Here is a 20,557-nt window from a genome sequence, read left to right as displayed (position 1 = left end):
CTTGAAAATCAGTCTTGCTGCCGTGTTTTCAGCGATTTTAGTGTGTTTTCCATGCATCTTACTTACTCTGCATTGCAGTAGTCTAGTTGCAATAGTATTGTTGATTGGATCAGTATCCGGAAAGATAGTCTAGGGAAATGGTCTTTTATTCCTCTAAGTTTTCACAGCGTTCTGAAGCATTTTGATGTTACTGCTGATATTTGATTGCCCAGTGTTAGATGTTTGTTGAGAATGATTTCTAATATTTTAAGTTGTGTTTCGATGTGGTATGTTTGTTGGTTTGTGTGGGCTGGACAGTACTAGGAATTTGGTTTTGTCTCTGTTCAGTTTGAGTTTGAAAGTTGTTGTCCATTCTTCCATGAGGTCCAATCCTTTTTTTAATTTTGTCCTGTATGTTTGTGATATTGTTTTGGAAAGGTATAAAGACGGTTATGTCGTCTGCATATACAAATGGGTTGAACCCATTAATTCCAGTTTTTTCTCCAAATGGTGCCATCATTATATTGAACAATACTGGTGATACTGGCGATCCCTGTGGTACCCTGAACTCAGAGATCCATGAAGCTGACGTTTGGTTGGACATCTTTACAATGTAGGATCTGGTCTTTAGAAAGCCACTGAACCATGTTGCCACTGCACTACTGATTCCTATGTTGTCAAGCAGTGCCATTAGTGTGGTGTGGTCTACGAGGTTGAACACATTTGACATTTCGAATTGTAGTAGTAATATGTTTTGTCCTTAGCATATTATGCTTCTGAATTTTATCATCAGGGTGGTTAGGACTATCTCAGTCATGTTTTGTGGTCTGAAACCTGATTGGGATTTATGAAGAATTGAGAATTTTGTTAAGTATTCCGTTAGTTGCTTTGTTACTAGACCTTCCATCGTTTTGGTCAGTAGTGGTAGTGGTATTGAGGTTACTGATCTATAATTTGTTATATCATTGATCTTGCTGGTAGTACTTTTGGGGATAGGTGTGAGTACTATGTCACCATTGTCTGTTGGAAAATGACCTCTTTCAAACATGTATGTGATATGTTTGGTAAGGTACTCAATGAATCAGTCTGGTGGGTTTTTCACCATGTAGTTGGGGCATTTCTCAAGCAGGTAGTATAAATGCATGTATTTTGTCAATAGTGTGTTTACTGTGTCTAGTTGGGGTGATTTGAACATAGTCCATATTCTGTCTGCTCCAGTGTGATTGTCGTGTGTTTTGCAGTCCTGTACGTTGTATGTGATGTCTATTTGTGGTTTTACAAGGTTTGATCTTGTGTTTGTTATTTTGTTTTGAAATATTGTGCAAGCTTGTCTGCAGTTGGTAGTACATAAGTACCTGGCAAGATCCCAAAAGTGTATAATACATTTTATGCTGCTTATTCTAAAAATAAGCAGTGGATTTTCCCAAGTCCATTTTAATAATGGTCTATGGACTTTTCTTTTAGGAAGCTACCCAAGCCTTATTTAAACCCCGCTAAGCTAACTGCTTTTACAACATTCTCTGGCAACGAATTCCAGCGTTTAATTACATGAGTGAAGAAATATTTTCTCCAATTTGTTCTGAATGTACTACTTTGTAGTATCATTGCATGCCCTCTAGTCCTAGTATTTTTGGAAAAAGTAAACAAGCGATTCACATCTACCCATTCCACTCCACTCATAATTTTATAGACCTCTATCATATCTCCCCTCAGTTTTCTCATCTCAAGTGGCATACTGCTTCTCACATGCCATGCATTCTACCACCTCACTCATGCTACAGTTAAAAACTTATCATATCTTTCATGCCACACTTTGCCCTATCACATGAAGCACCCTGATCCCCCCATACCACACTGAACACTCTACTACCTTACTGACATCACGCAGTGAAAGGTACTTACCAACTGCCTCTGCTTGGGTGGGAGAGCAGGTGGAGGTGCCAGTTCTTGCCCAGAGTCTGTGCTGCTGAAGGAATCATTGAAGCCATAGACCTCCATAAGGTGCTTGTTCTTCTGCTGATAAATGTGCTCATTTTGAGGGGTCTGGTAGAACATGGAGGGCTGGGGCTCTGAGTAATCTTCCATGAACTGCATGTAAGCCAGCACTGAAACAGAAAAAGAATCCTCTTGCTAGAGCATAGTCCCTGATGTATAGAGATTAACAGTAAGCAGTGTCAGTCCTGCACAAGAACCCTGGTCCAAGCTCTCATCCCTTCCCCCCCCCCCCCCCCCCCCCCGCGCTACAAACACTTTATTAAGCCAAGTGTGATCATCAGATCCATCTCCCTTTATGGTTCTTCTGCATCTGTCTGATTCCTATCCCTGCAATCTACAGGTCACAGGTCTCATGAAGAGCTGTGATTCAGATCCAAGTCATTTGCAATAGATACACAACATACGCGGCTTTAGATGCTCTTAGAGTTAGCCTCCTCCCACAGGTCATGCTTATGATTTAACCCCATCACTGTGAGAACTTTCTGCTTCAAACAAAGCTAAGCTCAGGATATGTAGACCAACGAGAAGCTAATAAATCTATAGCTGCAAACAATTAGATGGTATGAATACACACAACCCTGCACTGTGATATGAGCAGAAGTGGCAGGATACAAACACCACATTACTTTCTGAATAATAGCTACAGTGGGGGAAATAAGTATTTGATCCCTTGCTGATTTTGTAAGTTTGCCCACTGACAAAGACATGAGCAGCCCATAATTGAAGGGTAGGTTATTGGTAACAGTGAGAGATAGCACATCACAAATTAAATCCGGAAAATCACATTGTGGAAAGTATATGAATTTATTTGCATTCTGCAGAGGGAAATAAGTATTTGATCCCCCACCAACCAGTAAGAGATCTGGCCCCTACAGACCAGGTAGATGCTCCAAATCAACTCGTTACCTGCATGACAGACAGCTGTCGGCAATGGTCACCTGTATGAAAGACACCTGTCCACAGACTCAGTGAATCAGTCAGACTCTAACCTCTACAAAATGGCCAAGAGCAAGGAGCTGTCTAAGGATGTCAGGGACAAGATCATACACCTGCACAAGGCTGGAATGGGCTACAAAACCATCAGTAAGACGCTGGGCGAGAAGGAGACAACTGTTGGTGCCATAGTAAGAAAATGGAAGAAGTACAAAATGACTGTCAATCGACAAAGATCTGGGGCTCCACGCAAAATCTCACCTCGTGGGGTATCCTTGATCATGAGGAAGGTTAGAAATCAGCCTACAACTACAAGGGGGGAACTTGTCAATGATCTCAAGGCAGCTGGGACCACTGTCACCACGAAAACCATTGGTAACACATTACGACATAACGGATTGCAATCCTGCAGTGCCCGCAAGGTCCCCCTGCTCCGGAAGGCACATGTGACGGCCCGTCTGAAGTTTGCCAGTGAACACCTGGATGATGCCGAGAGTGATTGGGAGAAGGTGCTGTGGTCAGATGAGACAAAAATTGAGCTCTTTGGCATGAACTCAACTCGCCGTGTTTGGAGGAAGAGAAATGCTGCCTATGACCCAAAGAACACCGTCCCCACTGTCAAGCATGGAGGTGGAAATGTTATGTTTTGGGGGTGTTTCTCTGCTAAGGGCACAGGACTACTTCACCGCATCAATGGGAGAATGGATGGGGCCATGTACCGTACAATTCTGAGTGACAACCTCCTTCCCTCCGCCAGGGCCTTAAAAATGGGTCGTGGCTGGGTCTTCCAGCACGACAATGACCCAAAACATACAGCCAAGGCAACAAAGGAGTGGCTCAGGAAGAAGCACATTAGGGTCATGGAGTGGCCTAGCCAGTCACCAGACCTTAATCCCATTGAAAACTTATGGAGGGAGCTGAAGCTGCGAGTTGCCAAGCGACAGCCCAGAACTCTTAATGATTTAGAGATGATCTGCAAAGAGGAGTGGACCAAAATTCCTCCTGACATGTGTGCAAACCTCATCATCAACTACAGAAGACGTCTGACCGCTGTGCTTGCCAACAAGGGTTTTGCCACCAAGTATTAGGTCTTGTTTGCCAGAGGGATCAAATACTTATTTCCCTCTGCAGAATGCAAATAAATTCATATACTTTCCACAATGTGATTTTCCGGATTTAATTTGTGATGTGCTATCTCTCACTGTTACCAATAACCTACCCTTCAATTATGGGCTGCTCATGTCTTTGTCAGTGGGCAAACTTACAAAATCAGCAAGGGATCAAATACTTATTTCCCCCACTGTATTAGGAAAAAAATAATTTTGACTGCTAAACACAGCAAAATGATATCCCAAGAGATTTCTGCTCTTTCTTCCCTGCCCCTTTTAGCTCTTAAACTATTAAGGAACTACTTGCCACCTCTTTAGGAAGCTCTGCCCCTTAGAAGTCAATGTTTATTTATTTATTACATTTGTACCCCGTGCTTTCCCGCTCATCGCAGGCTCAATGCGGCTTACGTAGTAACAAGAGAATACAATCTGTATTATCAGACTCAACAAAAGAGGTATGTGATAGGACAAATGAACAAGGAGTAAATGGGATAAAAGAGGAATGAGAGAAAGGATGGGGAAAGGTAAGGAGATGGAGCAATAAAGGAGAAGTTGGGGAAGAGCATGTAGGTAAGAAGGATTGGAAGGAGATATTTCTGAATTACTATTGTTAATGATTAGATGAACTGGTCAATAGGTGGGTTCCTTGTGTTTGCTTATGGTAGGACAAATCGTTCGGGTAAACCTGTCTGAATAGATGGGTTTTCAATAGTTTCCTAAAGGAAGGTATTCACTAGTTGACTGAATGTATCTGGGTAGAGCATTCCAAAGTTGGGATCCGAGGTAGGGGAATCAATCTGAAAAAAGGGAATGGCCAGAAGTATTACTAATAGGTGATTTTAATATGCCAGATATTATTTGGAGTACCCTATTGCAGGGTCTTTTAGAAAAAGGAAGATCCTGGATTCTCTACAGGGAGAACTATTCCAGCAGTTAATAATGGAACCCCTACGGGATGGGGGTCATAATGGACTTAGTGCTTACTAATGGGGAGAGTGTTTCTGATGATATAGGAGATGATCATCTGGCATCCACTATCACCACATGGTGTGGTTTAATATCAAGATAGGTGGAGAGATGGTTCATTCAAAATTGAAGGTTCTAGACTTAAAAAAAAGCCTTTATTCAGATAAGTAGCTAAGAAGGTAAGGAAAAAGGATAGCCTTTATAAACTACAAGAGATCGCAGAAAGAGGAAGACAGGCGACAATAAGAGAATCTGGTAGAGTACTCAGGAAAGCAACAATCCAAATGGAAGAAAAAATAGACAATACTGTAAAATGGGTGAAGACATATTTTTTTCTTTAGCTACATTAGTGATAGGAGGAAGTGCAAAAATGTCATTATTTACATTGTCAACTAGCCCAATACTGAAGGAAAAGTAGGGGTCGCTATTCCATGGGGTTTAAGAGAGCAAGAGAGGCTCCTTTGTGCTTAAACTGGGCTCAACAAGCTGTCCATGGATATTCAGCAGCACTTAACCACACAGTGCCACTGAATATATGTGCTGACCGCTGCAGCACTGTTCAATCAGTGCTGGGGTGGTCCATGGGCAGAGCTGGGGAACAGCAGGCAGTTATACAGACTCTGGCCATATTCAGTGTTGGTGCCCACATAGCTAAGCAGGTAGATAGGACCACAGAAAAGACAGTCCTATTTTTGCCTACTTAGTTATGCAGGTGCTGGCACTGAACATCTGCTGGCACCTGCATAACTTCCAGGTCAGCAGCTGACCTAGATATTCAATGCAGTGCCCAGAAATGCCCAACATTGAATATTTAGGTTTAATTCTGATCACTGCAAGTTGAATATCGATCCCTAAGAGTCTAAAATTCAGGTGCATTGGTATTTAAACCTCTTGCTGGCCAGATGAAAAGAACGGAAACATTCTTGAAATGGGTATCAGCACTCTTCTTGTACCATGCTTAAGTCCCTCCACGTGCTGTTCTGTTGTGTTTTTTAATGAGGCTGAAATTTAAAATGCAGATGGGAAATGAACTGCTGAGTGGCCCAGAGTAGACAGGGAAGTTCCAAGAAAGCAGCAAGGGGGAAAGAACCAGATTCCACAGGTCCAGTATATCCTAGGAGAGGGTGGGGTCTTTTTGTGGTCATTTCTTTTGCTTTGCTAAAACCTTAAAGACATCAGACATATAGAAGAAAGAGCTGAAGCATCAGTGCAGTGCTATCCTCAAGACTTAATCAAGGCATTCACCTTGTCTCCTGCTGGTGTTGCACTGTGTCTGGGTCACCACAAAATTTCATTCTTGCAGGGAGCTCAAAGTAGGGATATTTTTGTTAATGAGAAAAAGAATAAGAACACAAATTTTAGATCATTAGTTCTGGAGAACTAGAATGAAAATTATCATTTTTTTTTATAAGAACAAAAATTGAATAAGAATAAAAAATTTTCAGACCTGCATACAATAAGAAGTAAAATTATTAATTTCCCTTAACGAAAATTCCTTACAGTAGAATGAAACTTATCAGTGCATAGTGCTGTCTATAGTGTCTTCCCCGAGTCGGGACTATATGCCTGCTACTGATGCTGAAAAAATGTTGCTCTCTTGCTCTTCAGTCTGCTGCTTCTTCCTGAGACCTCCGTTGTTGGTAAACACACACATGCTCAGTTAACAGTGTTGGCGCAGGTCAGGGACACACAGCAGAATGTAGAGATACGATCTGTGGAGTGCATGCCTGCTGGCCCAAGTTGCAATTGGTGGCTCCTATATTGACTCTTAAACAATATTTCTTTGAAATTCTGGAAAATTTCAGAGCAATCTTGTCCCCCTATATCAAGGGCATATTATTTGCCTCTTTTTGTCAAAAAAGCTATAGGCCAACCTGTAGCTTCTGGAGCTAGAGTATCTTTTGATCAGTTGAAACAAAGAATAAGTTAGCCCTTTACACACCTCTGAGACCTCTAAGGTACTCTCTCAAGGAGCATCAATATCTGTACCATCATCAAAAGAAACTGTACGATGTGATACAGCCTTCTGAGGAGTAGCTCCCACCCTCTGGAACTTTATCTACAGAATACTTCTACTTCAGGAGGAAGGTGAAAGCCTGACTCTTCTTCTAAGCCTTTAATACATATGGTGACTGACTATAACTCATTCCGCACCTGGACTATCTTGCTAGGGAAGACATGATAGAGGCAAATAAAATAATGAGTGGAGTGGAACAGGTGGATGTGAAGCGTCAGTTCACGCTTTCCAAAAATACTAGGACTAGGGGGCATGCGATGAAACTACAGTGTAGTAAATTTAAAACAAATCGGAGAAACTTTTTCTTTACCCAACGCATAATTAAACTCTGGAATTTGTTGCCGAAGAACGTGGTGAAGGCGGTTAGCTTGGCAGAGTTTAAAAAGGGGTTAGACGGTTTCCTAAAGGACAAGTCCATAAACCACTACTAAATGGACTTGGGAAAAATCCACAATTCTAGGAATAACATGTATAGAATGTTTGTACGTTTGGGAAGCTCGCCAGATGCCCTTGGCCTGGATTGGCCGCTGTCGTGGACAGGATGCTGGGCTCGATGGACCCTTGGTCTTTTCCCAGTGAGGCATTACTTATGTACCACACTGGAACTTAGACCAGTTCTAATATCTACATAAGTACAATAAGTATTGCCATACTGGGACAGACTGAAGGACCATTGAGCCCAGCATCCTGTTTCCAACAGTGGCCATTTCAGGTTACGAATACCTGGCAAGATCCCAAAACAGTACAATACATTTTATGCTGCTTATCCTAGAAATAAGCAGTGGATTTTCCCCAAGTCCATTTTAATAATGGTTTATGGACTTAGGGAGCTATCCAAGCCTTATTTAACCCCCACTAAACTAACTGCTTTTACTACATTCTCTGGCAACGAATTCCAGAGTTTAATTACACATTGAGTGAAGAAATATTTTCTCCAATTTGTTCTAAATGTACTACTTTGTAGTTTCATTACGTACCCCCTAGTCCTAGTATTTTTGGAAAGAATAAACAAGCGATTCACGTCTACCTATTCCACTCAACTCATTTTATTGACCTCTATCTCCCCTCAGTTGTCTTTTCTCCAGCTGAAAAGCCCTAGCCACTTTAGCCTTTCCTCACAGGGAAGTTGTCCCATCCCCTTTATCATTTTCGTCGCCCTTCTCTGTACCTTTTCTAATTCCACTATACCTTTTTTGAGATGTGGTGACCAGAATTGAACACAATATTTGAGGTGCAGTTGCACCATGCAGCGATAGAAAGGCATTATAACATCCTCATTTTTGTTTTCCATTCCTTTCCTAATAATACCTAACATTCTATTTGCTTTCTTAGCCACCGCCACACTCTGAGCAGAGGGTTTCAACATATCATCAACAACGACACCGAGATCCCTTTCTTGGTCGGTGACTCCTAACGTGGAACCTTGCATTACGTAGCTATGGTTTGGGTTCCTCTTTCCCACATGCATCACTTTGCACTTGCTCACATTAAATGCCATCTGCCCATTTAGAAGCATAGTCTCACAGTCTTCTAAGGTCCTCTTGCAATTTTTCACAATCCTCTTGAGATTTAACAACTTTGAATAACTTTGTGTTGTCAGCAAATTTAATTACCTCACTAGTTACTCCCATCTCTAGATCACTTATAAAGCGATCCCAGCACAGACGTCTGGGGAACCCCATTATCTACCCTTCTCCATTGAGAATACTGACCATTTAACCCTATTCTGTGCTTTCTATATTTTAATCAGTTTTTAATTCACAATAGGACACTACCTCCTATCCCATGACTCTCCAATTTCCTCTGGAGTCTTTCATGAGGTACTTTGTCAAATGCCTTTGGAAAATCCAGATATACAATATCAACCGGCTCACTTTTATCTACGTTTGTTTACCCCGTCAAAGAAATGTAATAGATTGTATAACTGTACATAGAACTTGCCTTGAGTTTAACCACCCATTTATTTATCCTGACTCTGTACTACCCCAACTTGTCCCCATCTATAAACCTGCACTTGGTACATGGTAAGCTGTACTGTAGAAAAGCACTAGCATCATAACTGTTATTTGAATGTTCTAAAGCATGCTTATTAGGTATTTCATTGGTATTATGCTGACATCATATCTATTTTATTTGAATGTTCTTCCATGCTGCCTATCATGGCATTGCTTGTATTGTACTGACATTTATCACATTTCTGTTATATGGTTGTTCTGCAGTGCTGTTAAATGTGCATATTTTAAAAACTTTTTCATGGTAATTCTATTAGGTTTCAATGAGACAGATATGGGGAAGCCATTGCTTGCCCTGGGATTGGTAGCATGGAACGTTGCTACTATTTGGGATTCTGCTAGGTACTTGTGACCTGGATTGGTCACTGTTGGAAACAGGATACTGGGCTAGATGGACCATTGGTCTGACCCAGTACAGCTATTCTTATGTCCTTATTGTATTTATTTTTATGTTCAATATTGTTTTATTGATGACCAGTCAAAGCAAATACACCCAGCGTCAAACACAGACAAACAGGCAGCTGCCTAAGCATACAAGTAAAGACAATGTGGTGATGTGCGCCATCAAAACTTTTTACAATATTAATTCCCCCCCCCCCCCCAACTCCTACTTACTACTTCATCTCATTCCCAATGAATGCAATAACAACTATGGAGTTACAGAAAAGAAAAAAAAACCCTAACACCATGAAAGCTGGGGAGAAAAAAACCCCCACCCTGCCCCCTCGATAGTACCAAATCATCAGGAGAATGGTTTCTTATTTCTCCCAATAACCTTTAAAGCTCAAGGGAAAGTCAAGTATCCATTAAAAATGTAATCTGTTTAATACAAAACTTCGTGTCTTAGGAGGAAAAAGGTTAATATAGTCCAACCAGACAGCCAAAAGTGATTTCTGTCTCTTAAGAGAAATTAGCACTTTGAAGTTCCACCAGCATCAAAGTATGCAAATGAGCCCTTCATGTCCAAAACGAAGGTGGCTTGGGTCCCACCCAGGTGTGCAAAATGCATTTTTCCCTACTATATAGGCCTTATGGACCAACAATCACTTACCAGCATTACATATGCCAAATTCCCCAGTCTGATCCAGAAGGATCCTCACAGGAGTACAAGACAAGGTGGGCCTCACGATCTGCAAGAGGAAACTAAATAATCTCTGCCACTTGGGGATAGCTCCACATAGCATGAAAAAAAGTGGTTTGTGGACTCTGACATTTAGCACAGGTAGGGGTATCCAGACGTCCAATGTGACTCGCCTGCCTGGGTGATACATAACCTTGAAGAAGCACTCGAAATTGGTAGCTGAGTACCTTTTCTAATTCCACTATATCTTTTTTGAGATGTGGCGACCAGAATTGAACACAATATTTGAGGTGCAGTCGCATCATGGAGTGATACAAAGGCATTATAACACCCCCTTTTTTTTCCATTCCTTTTCTAATAATACCTAACATTCTATTTGCTTTCTTAGCCAACGCCACACACTGAGCAGAGGGTTTCAATGTATCATCAACAATAACACCTAGATCCCTTTCTTGGTCGGTGACTTCTAATGTGGAACCTTGCATTACATAACTATAATTCGGGTTCCTCTTTCCCACATGCACCACTTTGCACTTGCTCACATTAAACGTCATCTGCCATTTAGATGCCCAGTCTCATAATGTCCTCCTGTAATTTTTCACAATCCTCTTGCGATTTAACAACCTTGAATAAATTTGTGTCATCGGCAAATTTAATTACCTCACTAGTAACTCCCATCTCTAGATCATTTATAAATATGTTAAAAAGCAGCAGTCCCCACTATCTACCCTTCTCCATTGAGAATACTGACCATTTAACCCTACTCTCTGTTTTCTATTTTTTAACAAGTTTTTAATCCACAATAGGACACTACCCTTCTATACTATGACTCTCTAATTTCCTCTGGAGTCTTTCATGAGGTACTTTGTCAAACGCCTTTTGAAAATCCAGATACACAATATCGACAGGCTCACCTCTATTCACATATTTGTACACCCCTTCAAAAAAAGGAATAGATTGGTGAGGCAAGATTTCCCTTCACTAAATCCATGTTGGCTTTGTCTCATTAATCCATGCTTTTGAATATGCTCAGTAATTTTGTTCTTTATAATAGTCTCTACCATTTTGCCCAGCACCGTCCTCAGGTCCACTGGTCTATAATTTCCCAGATCTCCTCTGGAACCTTTTTTTTTTAAATTGGCATTATGTTGGACACCCTCCAATCTTCCGGTACCATGCTAAATTTTAAAGATAAATTATATATTACTAACAATAGATCCACAAGTTCATTTTTCAATTCTATCAGTACCCTGGGATGAATATCATCTGGTCCAGGAGATTTGCTACTCTTCAATTTGTCAAAATGCCCCATTACATCCTCTAGGTTTATAGAGATTTCATTCAGTTTCTCTGACTCGACAGCTTTGAATAACATTTCTGGCACTGGTATCGTTCCCAAATCTTCCTCGGTGAAGAACAATGCAAAGAATTCATTTAATCTCTCCGCTATGGCTTTGTCTTCCATGATTGCCCCTTTAACCACTAGGTCATCTAGTGGTCCAATTAATTCTTTTGCCGGCTTCTTGTTTTTAATATACCTAAAAAATATTTTACTATGTGTTTTTGCCTCCAACGCAATCTTTTTTTCAAAATCCATCTTTGCCTTCCTTATCAGCGCTTTGCATTTGACTTGACATTCCTTATGCTGTTTCTTATTATTTTCAGTCGGTTGTTTCCTTTTAGCTCTAATAGCTTCCTTCACCTCACTTTTTAACCATGCCGGCTGTTGTTTGGTCTTCCTTTCTCCTTTTTTAATACACAGAATATATTGGCCTGGGCTTCAAGGATGGTATTTTTGAACAGCATCCATGCCTGATGTAAATTTTTGACCTTCGCATTTGCTCCTCTAAGTTTTTTTTTCCACCGTTCTTCTCATTTTATCATAGTCTCCTTTTTGAAAGTTAAATGCTAACGTATTGGATTTCCTGTGTGTACTTATTCCAAAGCTGATATAAAATCATATTATGATCACTGTTATCAAGCGTCCCCAGCACCATTACCTCCTGCACCAGGTCATGCTCTCCACTACGGACTAGGTCTAGAATTTTTCCTTCTCTTGTTGGCTCCTGTACCAGCTGCTCCATAATTTTGAGGAACGAAGCAAACACAGTTGAAGCAAACACAGTGGTCTGACAGTCAAATGCAAAACCTAGCTCATGGGATTAATGTATTTATTTATTTGTGGCATTTATACCCCGCTCTTTCCCGCTCAATAGCAGGTTCAATGCAGCTTACATAGTATGGTACAAAGTATCACAGAGATAATACAGGGATGGAAACAATGTATAAAAGAGATGACAAAGTATCATAGAGATAATACAGGGATGGAAACAATGTATCAAAGAGATGACATAGTATCATAGAGATAATACAGGGATGGAAACAATGTATCAAAGAGATGACATAATTACTTAGATTAAATATATGGATCTATCAGTTGACCTCAGCAGATGCAGTTAATCACATGCCTAAGGCTTCTCCTGTTGCAAAGCAACCAGATTTTAGATTTAATTTGAATAACCTCTTCTACCAAAGGAAAATTATCCCTGACTTGATGATGAACCTCACATTCAAATAGTCTAGGTTCTTGAGAGAGAACTAGCTTGCTCTTGAAAAGGTGGAGCACTCAGTTTATGTATCACAGAAAGGAAGAAATTGGGCAGTCATCTCTTTGTGTCTTGTTCAGTACTGTCCCAAAATATGCACTCCAATACCTTCTAGGCCAAAAAACTGCAACTACTGGCAACACTGTGGAGAAGGTTTAGGAAGAAGTTGCCAAACCAATAGGCTCAGAACTGGAAATGCGGAACCAGTACAGAGAATGTTAAGAATTTGTAATATGGAGTAGAAACTGCAATACGTAGATATGCCTGTTTGAGCATCAAGGCTGAGAAAACTGTCCCGGCTGCATTGCTGGTATTACTGATCTCAAGGTTTCCATTTTGAAGCATGGAATGTACAATTCACTCCTTTGAGATCTAGAATCAGATGCAATGTGCCTTCCAGGGCTGTGGAGTCGGTAAACCAAACCTCTGACTCCAACTCCTCTATTTTTTTACTGTCTGACACAGACTCCAAATCCGACTGACTTCTACAATGTATAGTAAATCTAAGAGAAAATCAATTAATTACAGAAACATAAAAATATGCGGTACACTGTATATATTTATAAGTAATTCAAAATAATAAACAAGCAAAAATGAACTTATACAGAAAAGCTGGTATTCAAGGAAACAAATCATTTATTGGTAACAAAGTAGCCTATATCTTCATGATAACTATCAAAAATTTTACATTATTATAATATATATAGCTCAAGTCCACAAATTGGGGAATCCAATAGCACACAGGAGAAATTCTGCAATAAATCAAGAATTTGTCCTCGAAAAATGAATCACCTCAGTCAGATCATCCTTCATGGATGCCCTCAAATCTGATCTAATTATTCTCAGAGCAGAGAACAACCTCTAAACACTAACTAGGGTCTGTGGTAAAGCAGTAACCATCAGAACAACATCTCTAACAATTCCAAGATATAAAGGAATGGCTTTTTGCACGGTTAGTTTTGAAGCAGTTAAAGATAGGCCTGCTACTTAAGTGGCCTATTTTAACTGCTAAACACAGTTGGTTCATTTAACCAGCTATGCCGCACAATATAGCCGGTTAGAGTGGATATTCAGGGCAGATAACCAGTTATCTCCCACTGAATATCCACGGTTAGGAACTAAAACACTATATAATCAGCCAGAAGCTGTTCCTGGCCAGTTAAATAGTTTTGAATAATTGGGCCCTAATAATTGTGCCACTCTTCATTTCATTGAAGCAGAAATGTCATCTGCAATTAACCCTCCTTTTTGGGACAGATGAAACATCAGGTCCTTCAAGAATATTCCTGGAGTTAAATCCTAAGCTTGTAATTTTTTAGTCACTGTAAATGGGTGATGAAGCAACTCTTCCAATTCTGTCACCTGTGTCCACTTTCACTTAGCATCACTTGAGGGTTGGCCATGACCACAAGAAAGGGTTTCAGCTCAAGCAAGTGATGAATCATTAAGCAGTATGTGGCTTGATCAATAACTGCCCCTTTTCCAGCTCATCTCTAAAAAATGGAATCAACTTTAGGAGTTCTGGTTGCAATAACTACTTTCCTTACCTTGCCAATCAGAGCAGCAGTATGTCCTTCTTGAAGACTATCTCTTACTGCCAGCTGCAGTGTGTGCACAACAACTCATGTGGTCAATTTGGGAAAGTCTGAGGCAGCTGCAACAAGATCATCTAAAAGATCATCATTTTGTAGTTATTCCATAGCAACTTCAGCTTGTTCCTCAGTTGCAGGAGCGTGCTCTTCAATTTCAAACATTCCTATATCTCTGAAGTGTTCTTCTAGCTGGTCACTTTTATTGTCTGCATTTATTAGTTTAATTGTACTTAGAATGTCTGAAGTATTGTCAGTTACAATGCATAGAACTTGTTCTTTTTAAAGTTCATAATCTTGCATAAACCTTTCCACTAAGAACTGGAGAAATTCGCTGGTGTGATGAACTTCTGTGTCTTTTACTGCCAGTGTCTTAGTAACTATTTCATTCTTGTCATAAACAAATCAACACTGATGGTAAAATAGTTCACTCTGTGGCGTGTACAGGCATTCATTTTAAGAAATACAAAGGGAAAGGAATGGGACTTGATATACCCCCTTCTGCAACTACATTCAAGGGGCGGTTTGTTGTACCTGGGGTGGTTTGCATAGCCTTGCCCAGAATCACAAAAAGCTGCAGTGGAAATTGAACCCAGTTCCTCAGGATCAAAGTCTGCTGCACTAACCACTAGGCTACTCCTCCACTCCACAAAGTGCCCCTTGAGAGTTTTTTTTTAAGTTCTGCCTTTTGGTTAAGGTCTTCTTCACACATCATTTTTCTAGCACTGCCTCTTTCCAGAGAAAAAATAAGTTTGCGGGCCATTTCCTCCATTCCAACCTATAAAAGCTGGTCATGAAAATAATGATAGAGGCACACTATACTTTACAAGAAGTTGTATATGTTTTTTGACTGTATTTGCCGTCATTGTTACAGTAACATTGTCGTTGACAAAATATCTTGTAACTGAAGTCTGTGAAGTTTTCTGGTCCTTTGGCTGGCTGGAATACTGGGCATTGGTTCTTTGCTTTTGCTGTCATCTTCCTCACTCACAGCTTTGAATACTTCTGGATGAAAGCGCTGTAAATGTCTTTTGAGATTGGAAGCTCCTGTACGAGCATTTTTATCACTGCTTGAATATGTGCTGATCTTGGCATCATAGCATTTGTCTTCATCTTGGTCCTGTGTCATATACCGACAGTTATGGTGAATTGCTCAAATACAGCTGACTTCATGGGAAGCTTATTTGACATTATATATAGGAGCTTAGCCTAGAATGGGTGGCAGAGCTTGTGGTTGGGAGGCGGGGCTAGTGCTGGGCAGACATATACGATCTGTGCTGGGGCTGGTGGTTGGGAGGCGGGACTAGTGCTGGGCAGACTTATACGGTCTGTGCCGGGGCTGGTGGTTGAGTGGCGGGGATAGTGCTGGGCAGACTTATACGGTCTGTGCCAGAGCTGGTGGTGGGAGGCGGGACTAGTGCTGGGCAGACTTATACGGTCTGTGCCGGGGCTGGTGGTTGGGCGGCGGGGATAGTGCTGGGCAGACTTATACGGTCTATGCCAGAGCCGGTGGTGGGAGGCAGGGATAGTGCTGGGCAGACATAGGGTCTGTGCCAGAGCTGGTGGTTGGGAGGCGGGGATAGGGCTGGCCAGACTTATACGGTCTGTGCACTGAAGAGGACAGTACAAATAAAAAAGTAGCACATATGAATTTATCTTCTTGGGCAGACTGGATGGACCGTGCAGGTCTTTTTCTGCCGTCATCTACTATGTTACTATGTCAAACAAAATAAAATTCCAAGGGAAGGAAAGTACCTGTATCCTAGTTACTGCTCCTGCCTCCCCTGTAGCCTATGTGTTAGCTGTGCCTGACCAATAGGCTGTAGGGAGCTTCTGTAGCCTAGGAGAGAGACACTTCCTGCTTGCTCTACCGATGGGGAGGGGAAGTGTTGCAGTTAGTCACTGTAGAAAGAAGGGAGTCAGATTACATAACTGGCATGATAGTTTTATATGTGTTGCCAAAAATAAAATGTCAAGCAGTTAAGATGAAAAAGACAGAGAAACACTGGGAAAAAGATGTTGCTGTGAAAGGGCTAGAAGAAGTAGAAAGGATCTGTAAGGGGAAGAGAGGCTGGGTGATGAGGACAGGGGCTGGGAGCAGAGCTGTGCGAGAGGAATAGAAACAGTCTGTGAGAAACTTACAGGCAGATGATCAAAAGCCCCACGCTGTTCCAAACAGCGCTTTAAAATAGTGCTGGAACAGCGCAGGGCACTATTAGACCTATGATCAGCGATAATGCATGCAAATTTAAGCAGCGCAATTATCTCTGATTATGGAGTAGAAGTGCGGGAGAATTGTGTCTGAGCATGCTCTCAACACAATCCTCCCGCACTTGTTCGACAGGTCTGGGCTGGAGACCAATGAAAAGAAGAAGAACATCCATCTTTAAATCGGAAGATGGATGTCCTCAACTGTCCTGTTGCAGGGACGGCCAAATTTCAAGGGGGTGTCGGAGGTATAACGACGGGGCAGTTGAGGACGCCCAAAATTTGGACGTTTCTGCAATGGGCAGTTAAGGATGTCCAAAATTGGATGTTTCTATGAGAAAGACGTCTTTCTCATAGAAACATCCAATTTTGGACGTCCTTAACTGCCCATGGCAGAAATGTCCAAATTTTGGACGTCCACAACTGCCCCGTCACAGAAATGTCCAAATTTTGGACATCCTCAACTGCCCTCGCTGGCAGGTTTGCTGTAGGGAGGAATGGGGGCCTGCCAGCATGCAAATGCATGCTGGACAGGGCTCACCATTCCCCCCCAATGATCTGCAAACCCTAACGCCAGCTCGGAGTTGGCGTAGGGTTTGTTGCAGCCAGCGACCAAATCTTTGGCGCGCTGGACGCTGACCATTGGGGATAAATGCGTTAAGCGCTGATTAGCATGCATTTGCAGGCTATTTGCGCTAAGAGCCCTGTTTAAAATGCATTTGCATGCTACTTGCGCTAAGAGCCCTCGAGCGCGCTGTTTCACACGCTCGAGGGCTCTGATCATGGGGTGGTAGCAAATGCCGGCGCTAGTATGGCGCTAACAGCCTCTAGCGCTGGCGTTTGCTTTTGATCATCTGCCTGTTGGAAAGGGAACATGGGCTGTAAATGGGGGAAGGGAGCTGGCAGAGAAGACGAAGAGCAGGCAGAGGGGGTGCACAAGCTGCAGAGGGAAGAGAAGCTGGAGATATAGAGAGTATATAGGTTAGATTGGGAAAAGAGGGGTTGAGAGGCTGTGTGTGTGTGTTGTAGGGTTTATGGTGGAAAGAAAGGGTGAGAGAAGCTGCAGGGAGACAGATTATGAACAAACACACATGTAGGAAATAAATTATGAAGAATGAGAGCAAGTCTTTTAGTGTAAGTGAGAAATTTAGTTGAAATTTACTCAATTTGTTCTCTGTGGGTTCAGTGGAGTACTTTTCTATGCAGAGACGCTTTGCACGCTCCTTCTGATCCAGATATCTTTTAAAATCAAATTCACCCTCAGTTGATGTTAACCAGATACTGCCCCAGTGTATGGTTTGATCAATAATTGCTCCTTTTCCGGCACATTTCTTTAAAATAGAAACAACTTTTGGTGTTCTAGCAGTAATAATCACCTTGTCAATCAGAGCAGCAGCATGTCCTTCTTGCAGACTGTATCTTATCGCCAGCTGCAGAGTGTGAACAACACAGTGTATGTGATGTCTGAAGTTTTTTAGTCCTTTGCCTAGCTGGAAGTACTGGGCACTGGTTTCTTGCTTTTGCTGTCATCTTTCTCTCTCACAACTTTTAATACTTCAGAATAAAAGTGATGGTAGCAAGAATGTATATGAAAATGATAGGACCCCCCCCCCCCCCCCCCCCCACCCAACACAGAAGGGAATATCAAGAGTTAAGCATCAAAATGTGAAAACAGAGAAAATTTGAAAACAAACAAACAAAAAAAAAACAAACCAAAAACCCAGGACAGATACATTTAACCTAGTTACAGTCTGCTGGCATTGCTAACCTAGCAATTTAAGCTTGCTTAAAGTAATGAATGTCCTGTCCAGATGCTGATATGTGTCACGAAGAGTGCACATGTTTTGTAAGTAAAGAAAAAACAGGGGAACCAAAAATAACGCACCCTTGTAGAATGGAAATGTAGGCTGAAAATATACATGCTTGTTGTTTAAGAGTTCCTTGTTCCCAATATGGAAAGGATCTTCTAATGGAATGATATAGCAGCTGTCCGACCTTTACCCCTTGAACCTGTTGTAGAATGCTGATAGAAGCTGAATACAAAGTTTCTATTTTTTTGTATCCTGTGATTTGTGATGAAAACTTGACCTGTAACCAGTGGTGTGCTGGTAAATTTTTAACAACAGGCTCTCTCCCCGGTCCACCTCGGCACCCCCCCGTCCACCACTGCGCCCCCCCCCCATCCACCTCTGCGTCCCCCCCCCCCCAAAATTGCAGAGCTGGCTATAGCCGGGGGGGGGGGGGGGGGGGGGGGGGGGGGAATGCATTACTCTCTCCATAAATGATCCCAAGTTCCAATCTAATTCATGTTTAATATGGGATAAAATGCCATAAATAAGTAAATAAATATAAACTTTTAATGTTCAGCACCTGATTCTCAAAGTGGACATATTCCAAACACTATAATGAAAATAAAATTATTTTTTTCTACCTTTGTTGTCTGGTGACTTTGTTTATCTGATCATGCTGGCCCAGTATCTGATTCTGCTGCTCTCTATCTGTTCCCTTGACTCCGTTTCCAGGGCTTCCTTTCCATTTATTTCTTTTCTTTACTCCTTTCTTCTTCATTTCTGGTCCTCCGCAGACTTGACTGTACAGTGGATCCAGCTTCTGCCTATTTTCTCCATCCATGTGCAGTTTCTCTCCTCACTTCCTTTTCCCTCATCTAATCTCCTTCCTCTATCTTCCCTCCATGTCCAGCATTTCTTCTCTCTCCCTTCCCTCCCCTCCATCCATGTCCTGAAACTCTCCTTTCTCCCCTGTCCCCCTCTATCCATCCATACCCAGAAGTCTCTTCTCTCCCCTGCCCCCCTACCCATCCATGCCCAGCAATTGTCTTCTCTCTTCTGCCCCCCTCTATCCATCCATGCCCAGCAATTGTATTCTCTCCCCTGCCCCCCTCTACCCATCCATGCCCAGCAATTCTCCTCCCTCCCCTTCCCTCCCGCTCCCATCCATGTCCAGCGATTCTCCTCCCTTCCCTGCCCTCCCGCTCCCATCCATGTCCAGCGATTCTCCTCCCTCCCCTCCCCTCCGGCTCCCATCCATGCCCAGCGATTCTCCTCCCTCCCCTGCCCTTCCCTCCTGCTCCCATCCATGTCCAGCGATTCTCCTCCTTCCCCTGCCCTCCCACTCCCATCCATGTCCAACGATTTTCCTCCCTCCCCTGCCCTCCCGCTCCCATCTTATGTCCAGCGATTCTCCTCCCTCCCCTCCCCTCCCCTCCCGCTCTTAACACATTTTTTTTAGCAGATTAATTCAAATATATTTACTTAATGTTATATAAAAGGGAAGAGGACCTCAGAAACCATTATTGCAGACCAAATTTCAATTCTGATGTCTATCAGTATTTTATGGTTCAAGTCTCATTCATCAGTCCAAAAACCCTTCTTGATTTTTAATTTTTCAAAGTTTTTCTGAAGTCTTTGTTCATAAACAGGCAACATCATATGCAGCATGAACTGATCTTTAGCAGACCCAATGGGGCCTGTTTCACTCGTACAAAAGGCTTCTTTGTGGATCAAAACTGTGCAGCTTTCATACAGTACAACGATACTTACATCGATCTGGCAAGACAACTTCTCATGTCTGATGAGCACTGCAGGTGTGAATATCATTGTACTGTATTATGAAAACTGCATATTGGTTGGTCTTCTCTGAACCTTTTTCTAATTCTGCTATATATTTTTTGAGATATGGTGACCAGAACTGAATGCAATATTCAAGGTGAGGTCAACACCATGGAGTGATACAGAGGCATTATAGTATTCTCGGTTTATTACACATACAGCCCTGACAGCATGTTCTACCCCCTATAACACATACAGCCTTGAGAGTGAGCTCTGTCCTCTATAATACACACAGCCCTGAGTACATTTTCTACCCTCTATTACACACACATCTCTAACAGCGTGCGCTGTCCTCTATAACATACACAGCCCTGACAATGTGCTCTACTCTCTATTACACACAAAGCCCTGACAGCGTGCTCTGTATAACACAGCTATGAAAGATTAAATCAACAACCTCAAGAAGGAATTGACTACAATTAAGGAAGCGTCC

General features: G+C 42.0%; 1 protein-coding gene across 2 annotated transcripts in view; it reads right to left on the bottom strand.

Annotated features, from left to right (window-relative positions):
* RAPGEF1 (Rap guanine nucleotide exchange factor 1) overlaps positions 1-20,557 on the bottom strand; it is a 324,367-nt gene that overhangs the window by 116,165 nt on the left and 187,645 nt on the right. For both annotated transcript variants that reach the window (XM_030207790.1, XM_030207791.1), the window contains exon 10: positions 1,882-2,084. In XM_030207790.1, coding sequence (XP_030063650.1) covers positions 1,882-2,084 — 203 coding nt within the window. The remainder of the gene's footprint in view (positions 1-1,881; positions 2,085-20,557) is intronic.

This window comes from Microcaecilia unicolor, chromosome 6, assembly GCF_901765095.1.
Source record: "Microcaecilia unicolor chromosome 6, aMicUni1.1, whole genome shotgun sequence".
Taxonomy (NCBI): domain Eukaryota; kingdom Metazoa; phylum Chordata; class Amphibia; order Gymnophiona; family Siphonopidae; genus Microcaecilia; species Microcaecilia unicolor.
This window is presented reverse-complemented; position numbering and strand designations above follow the sequence as displayed.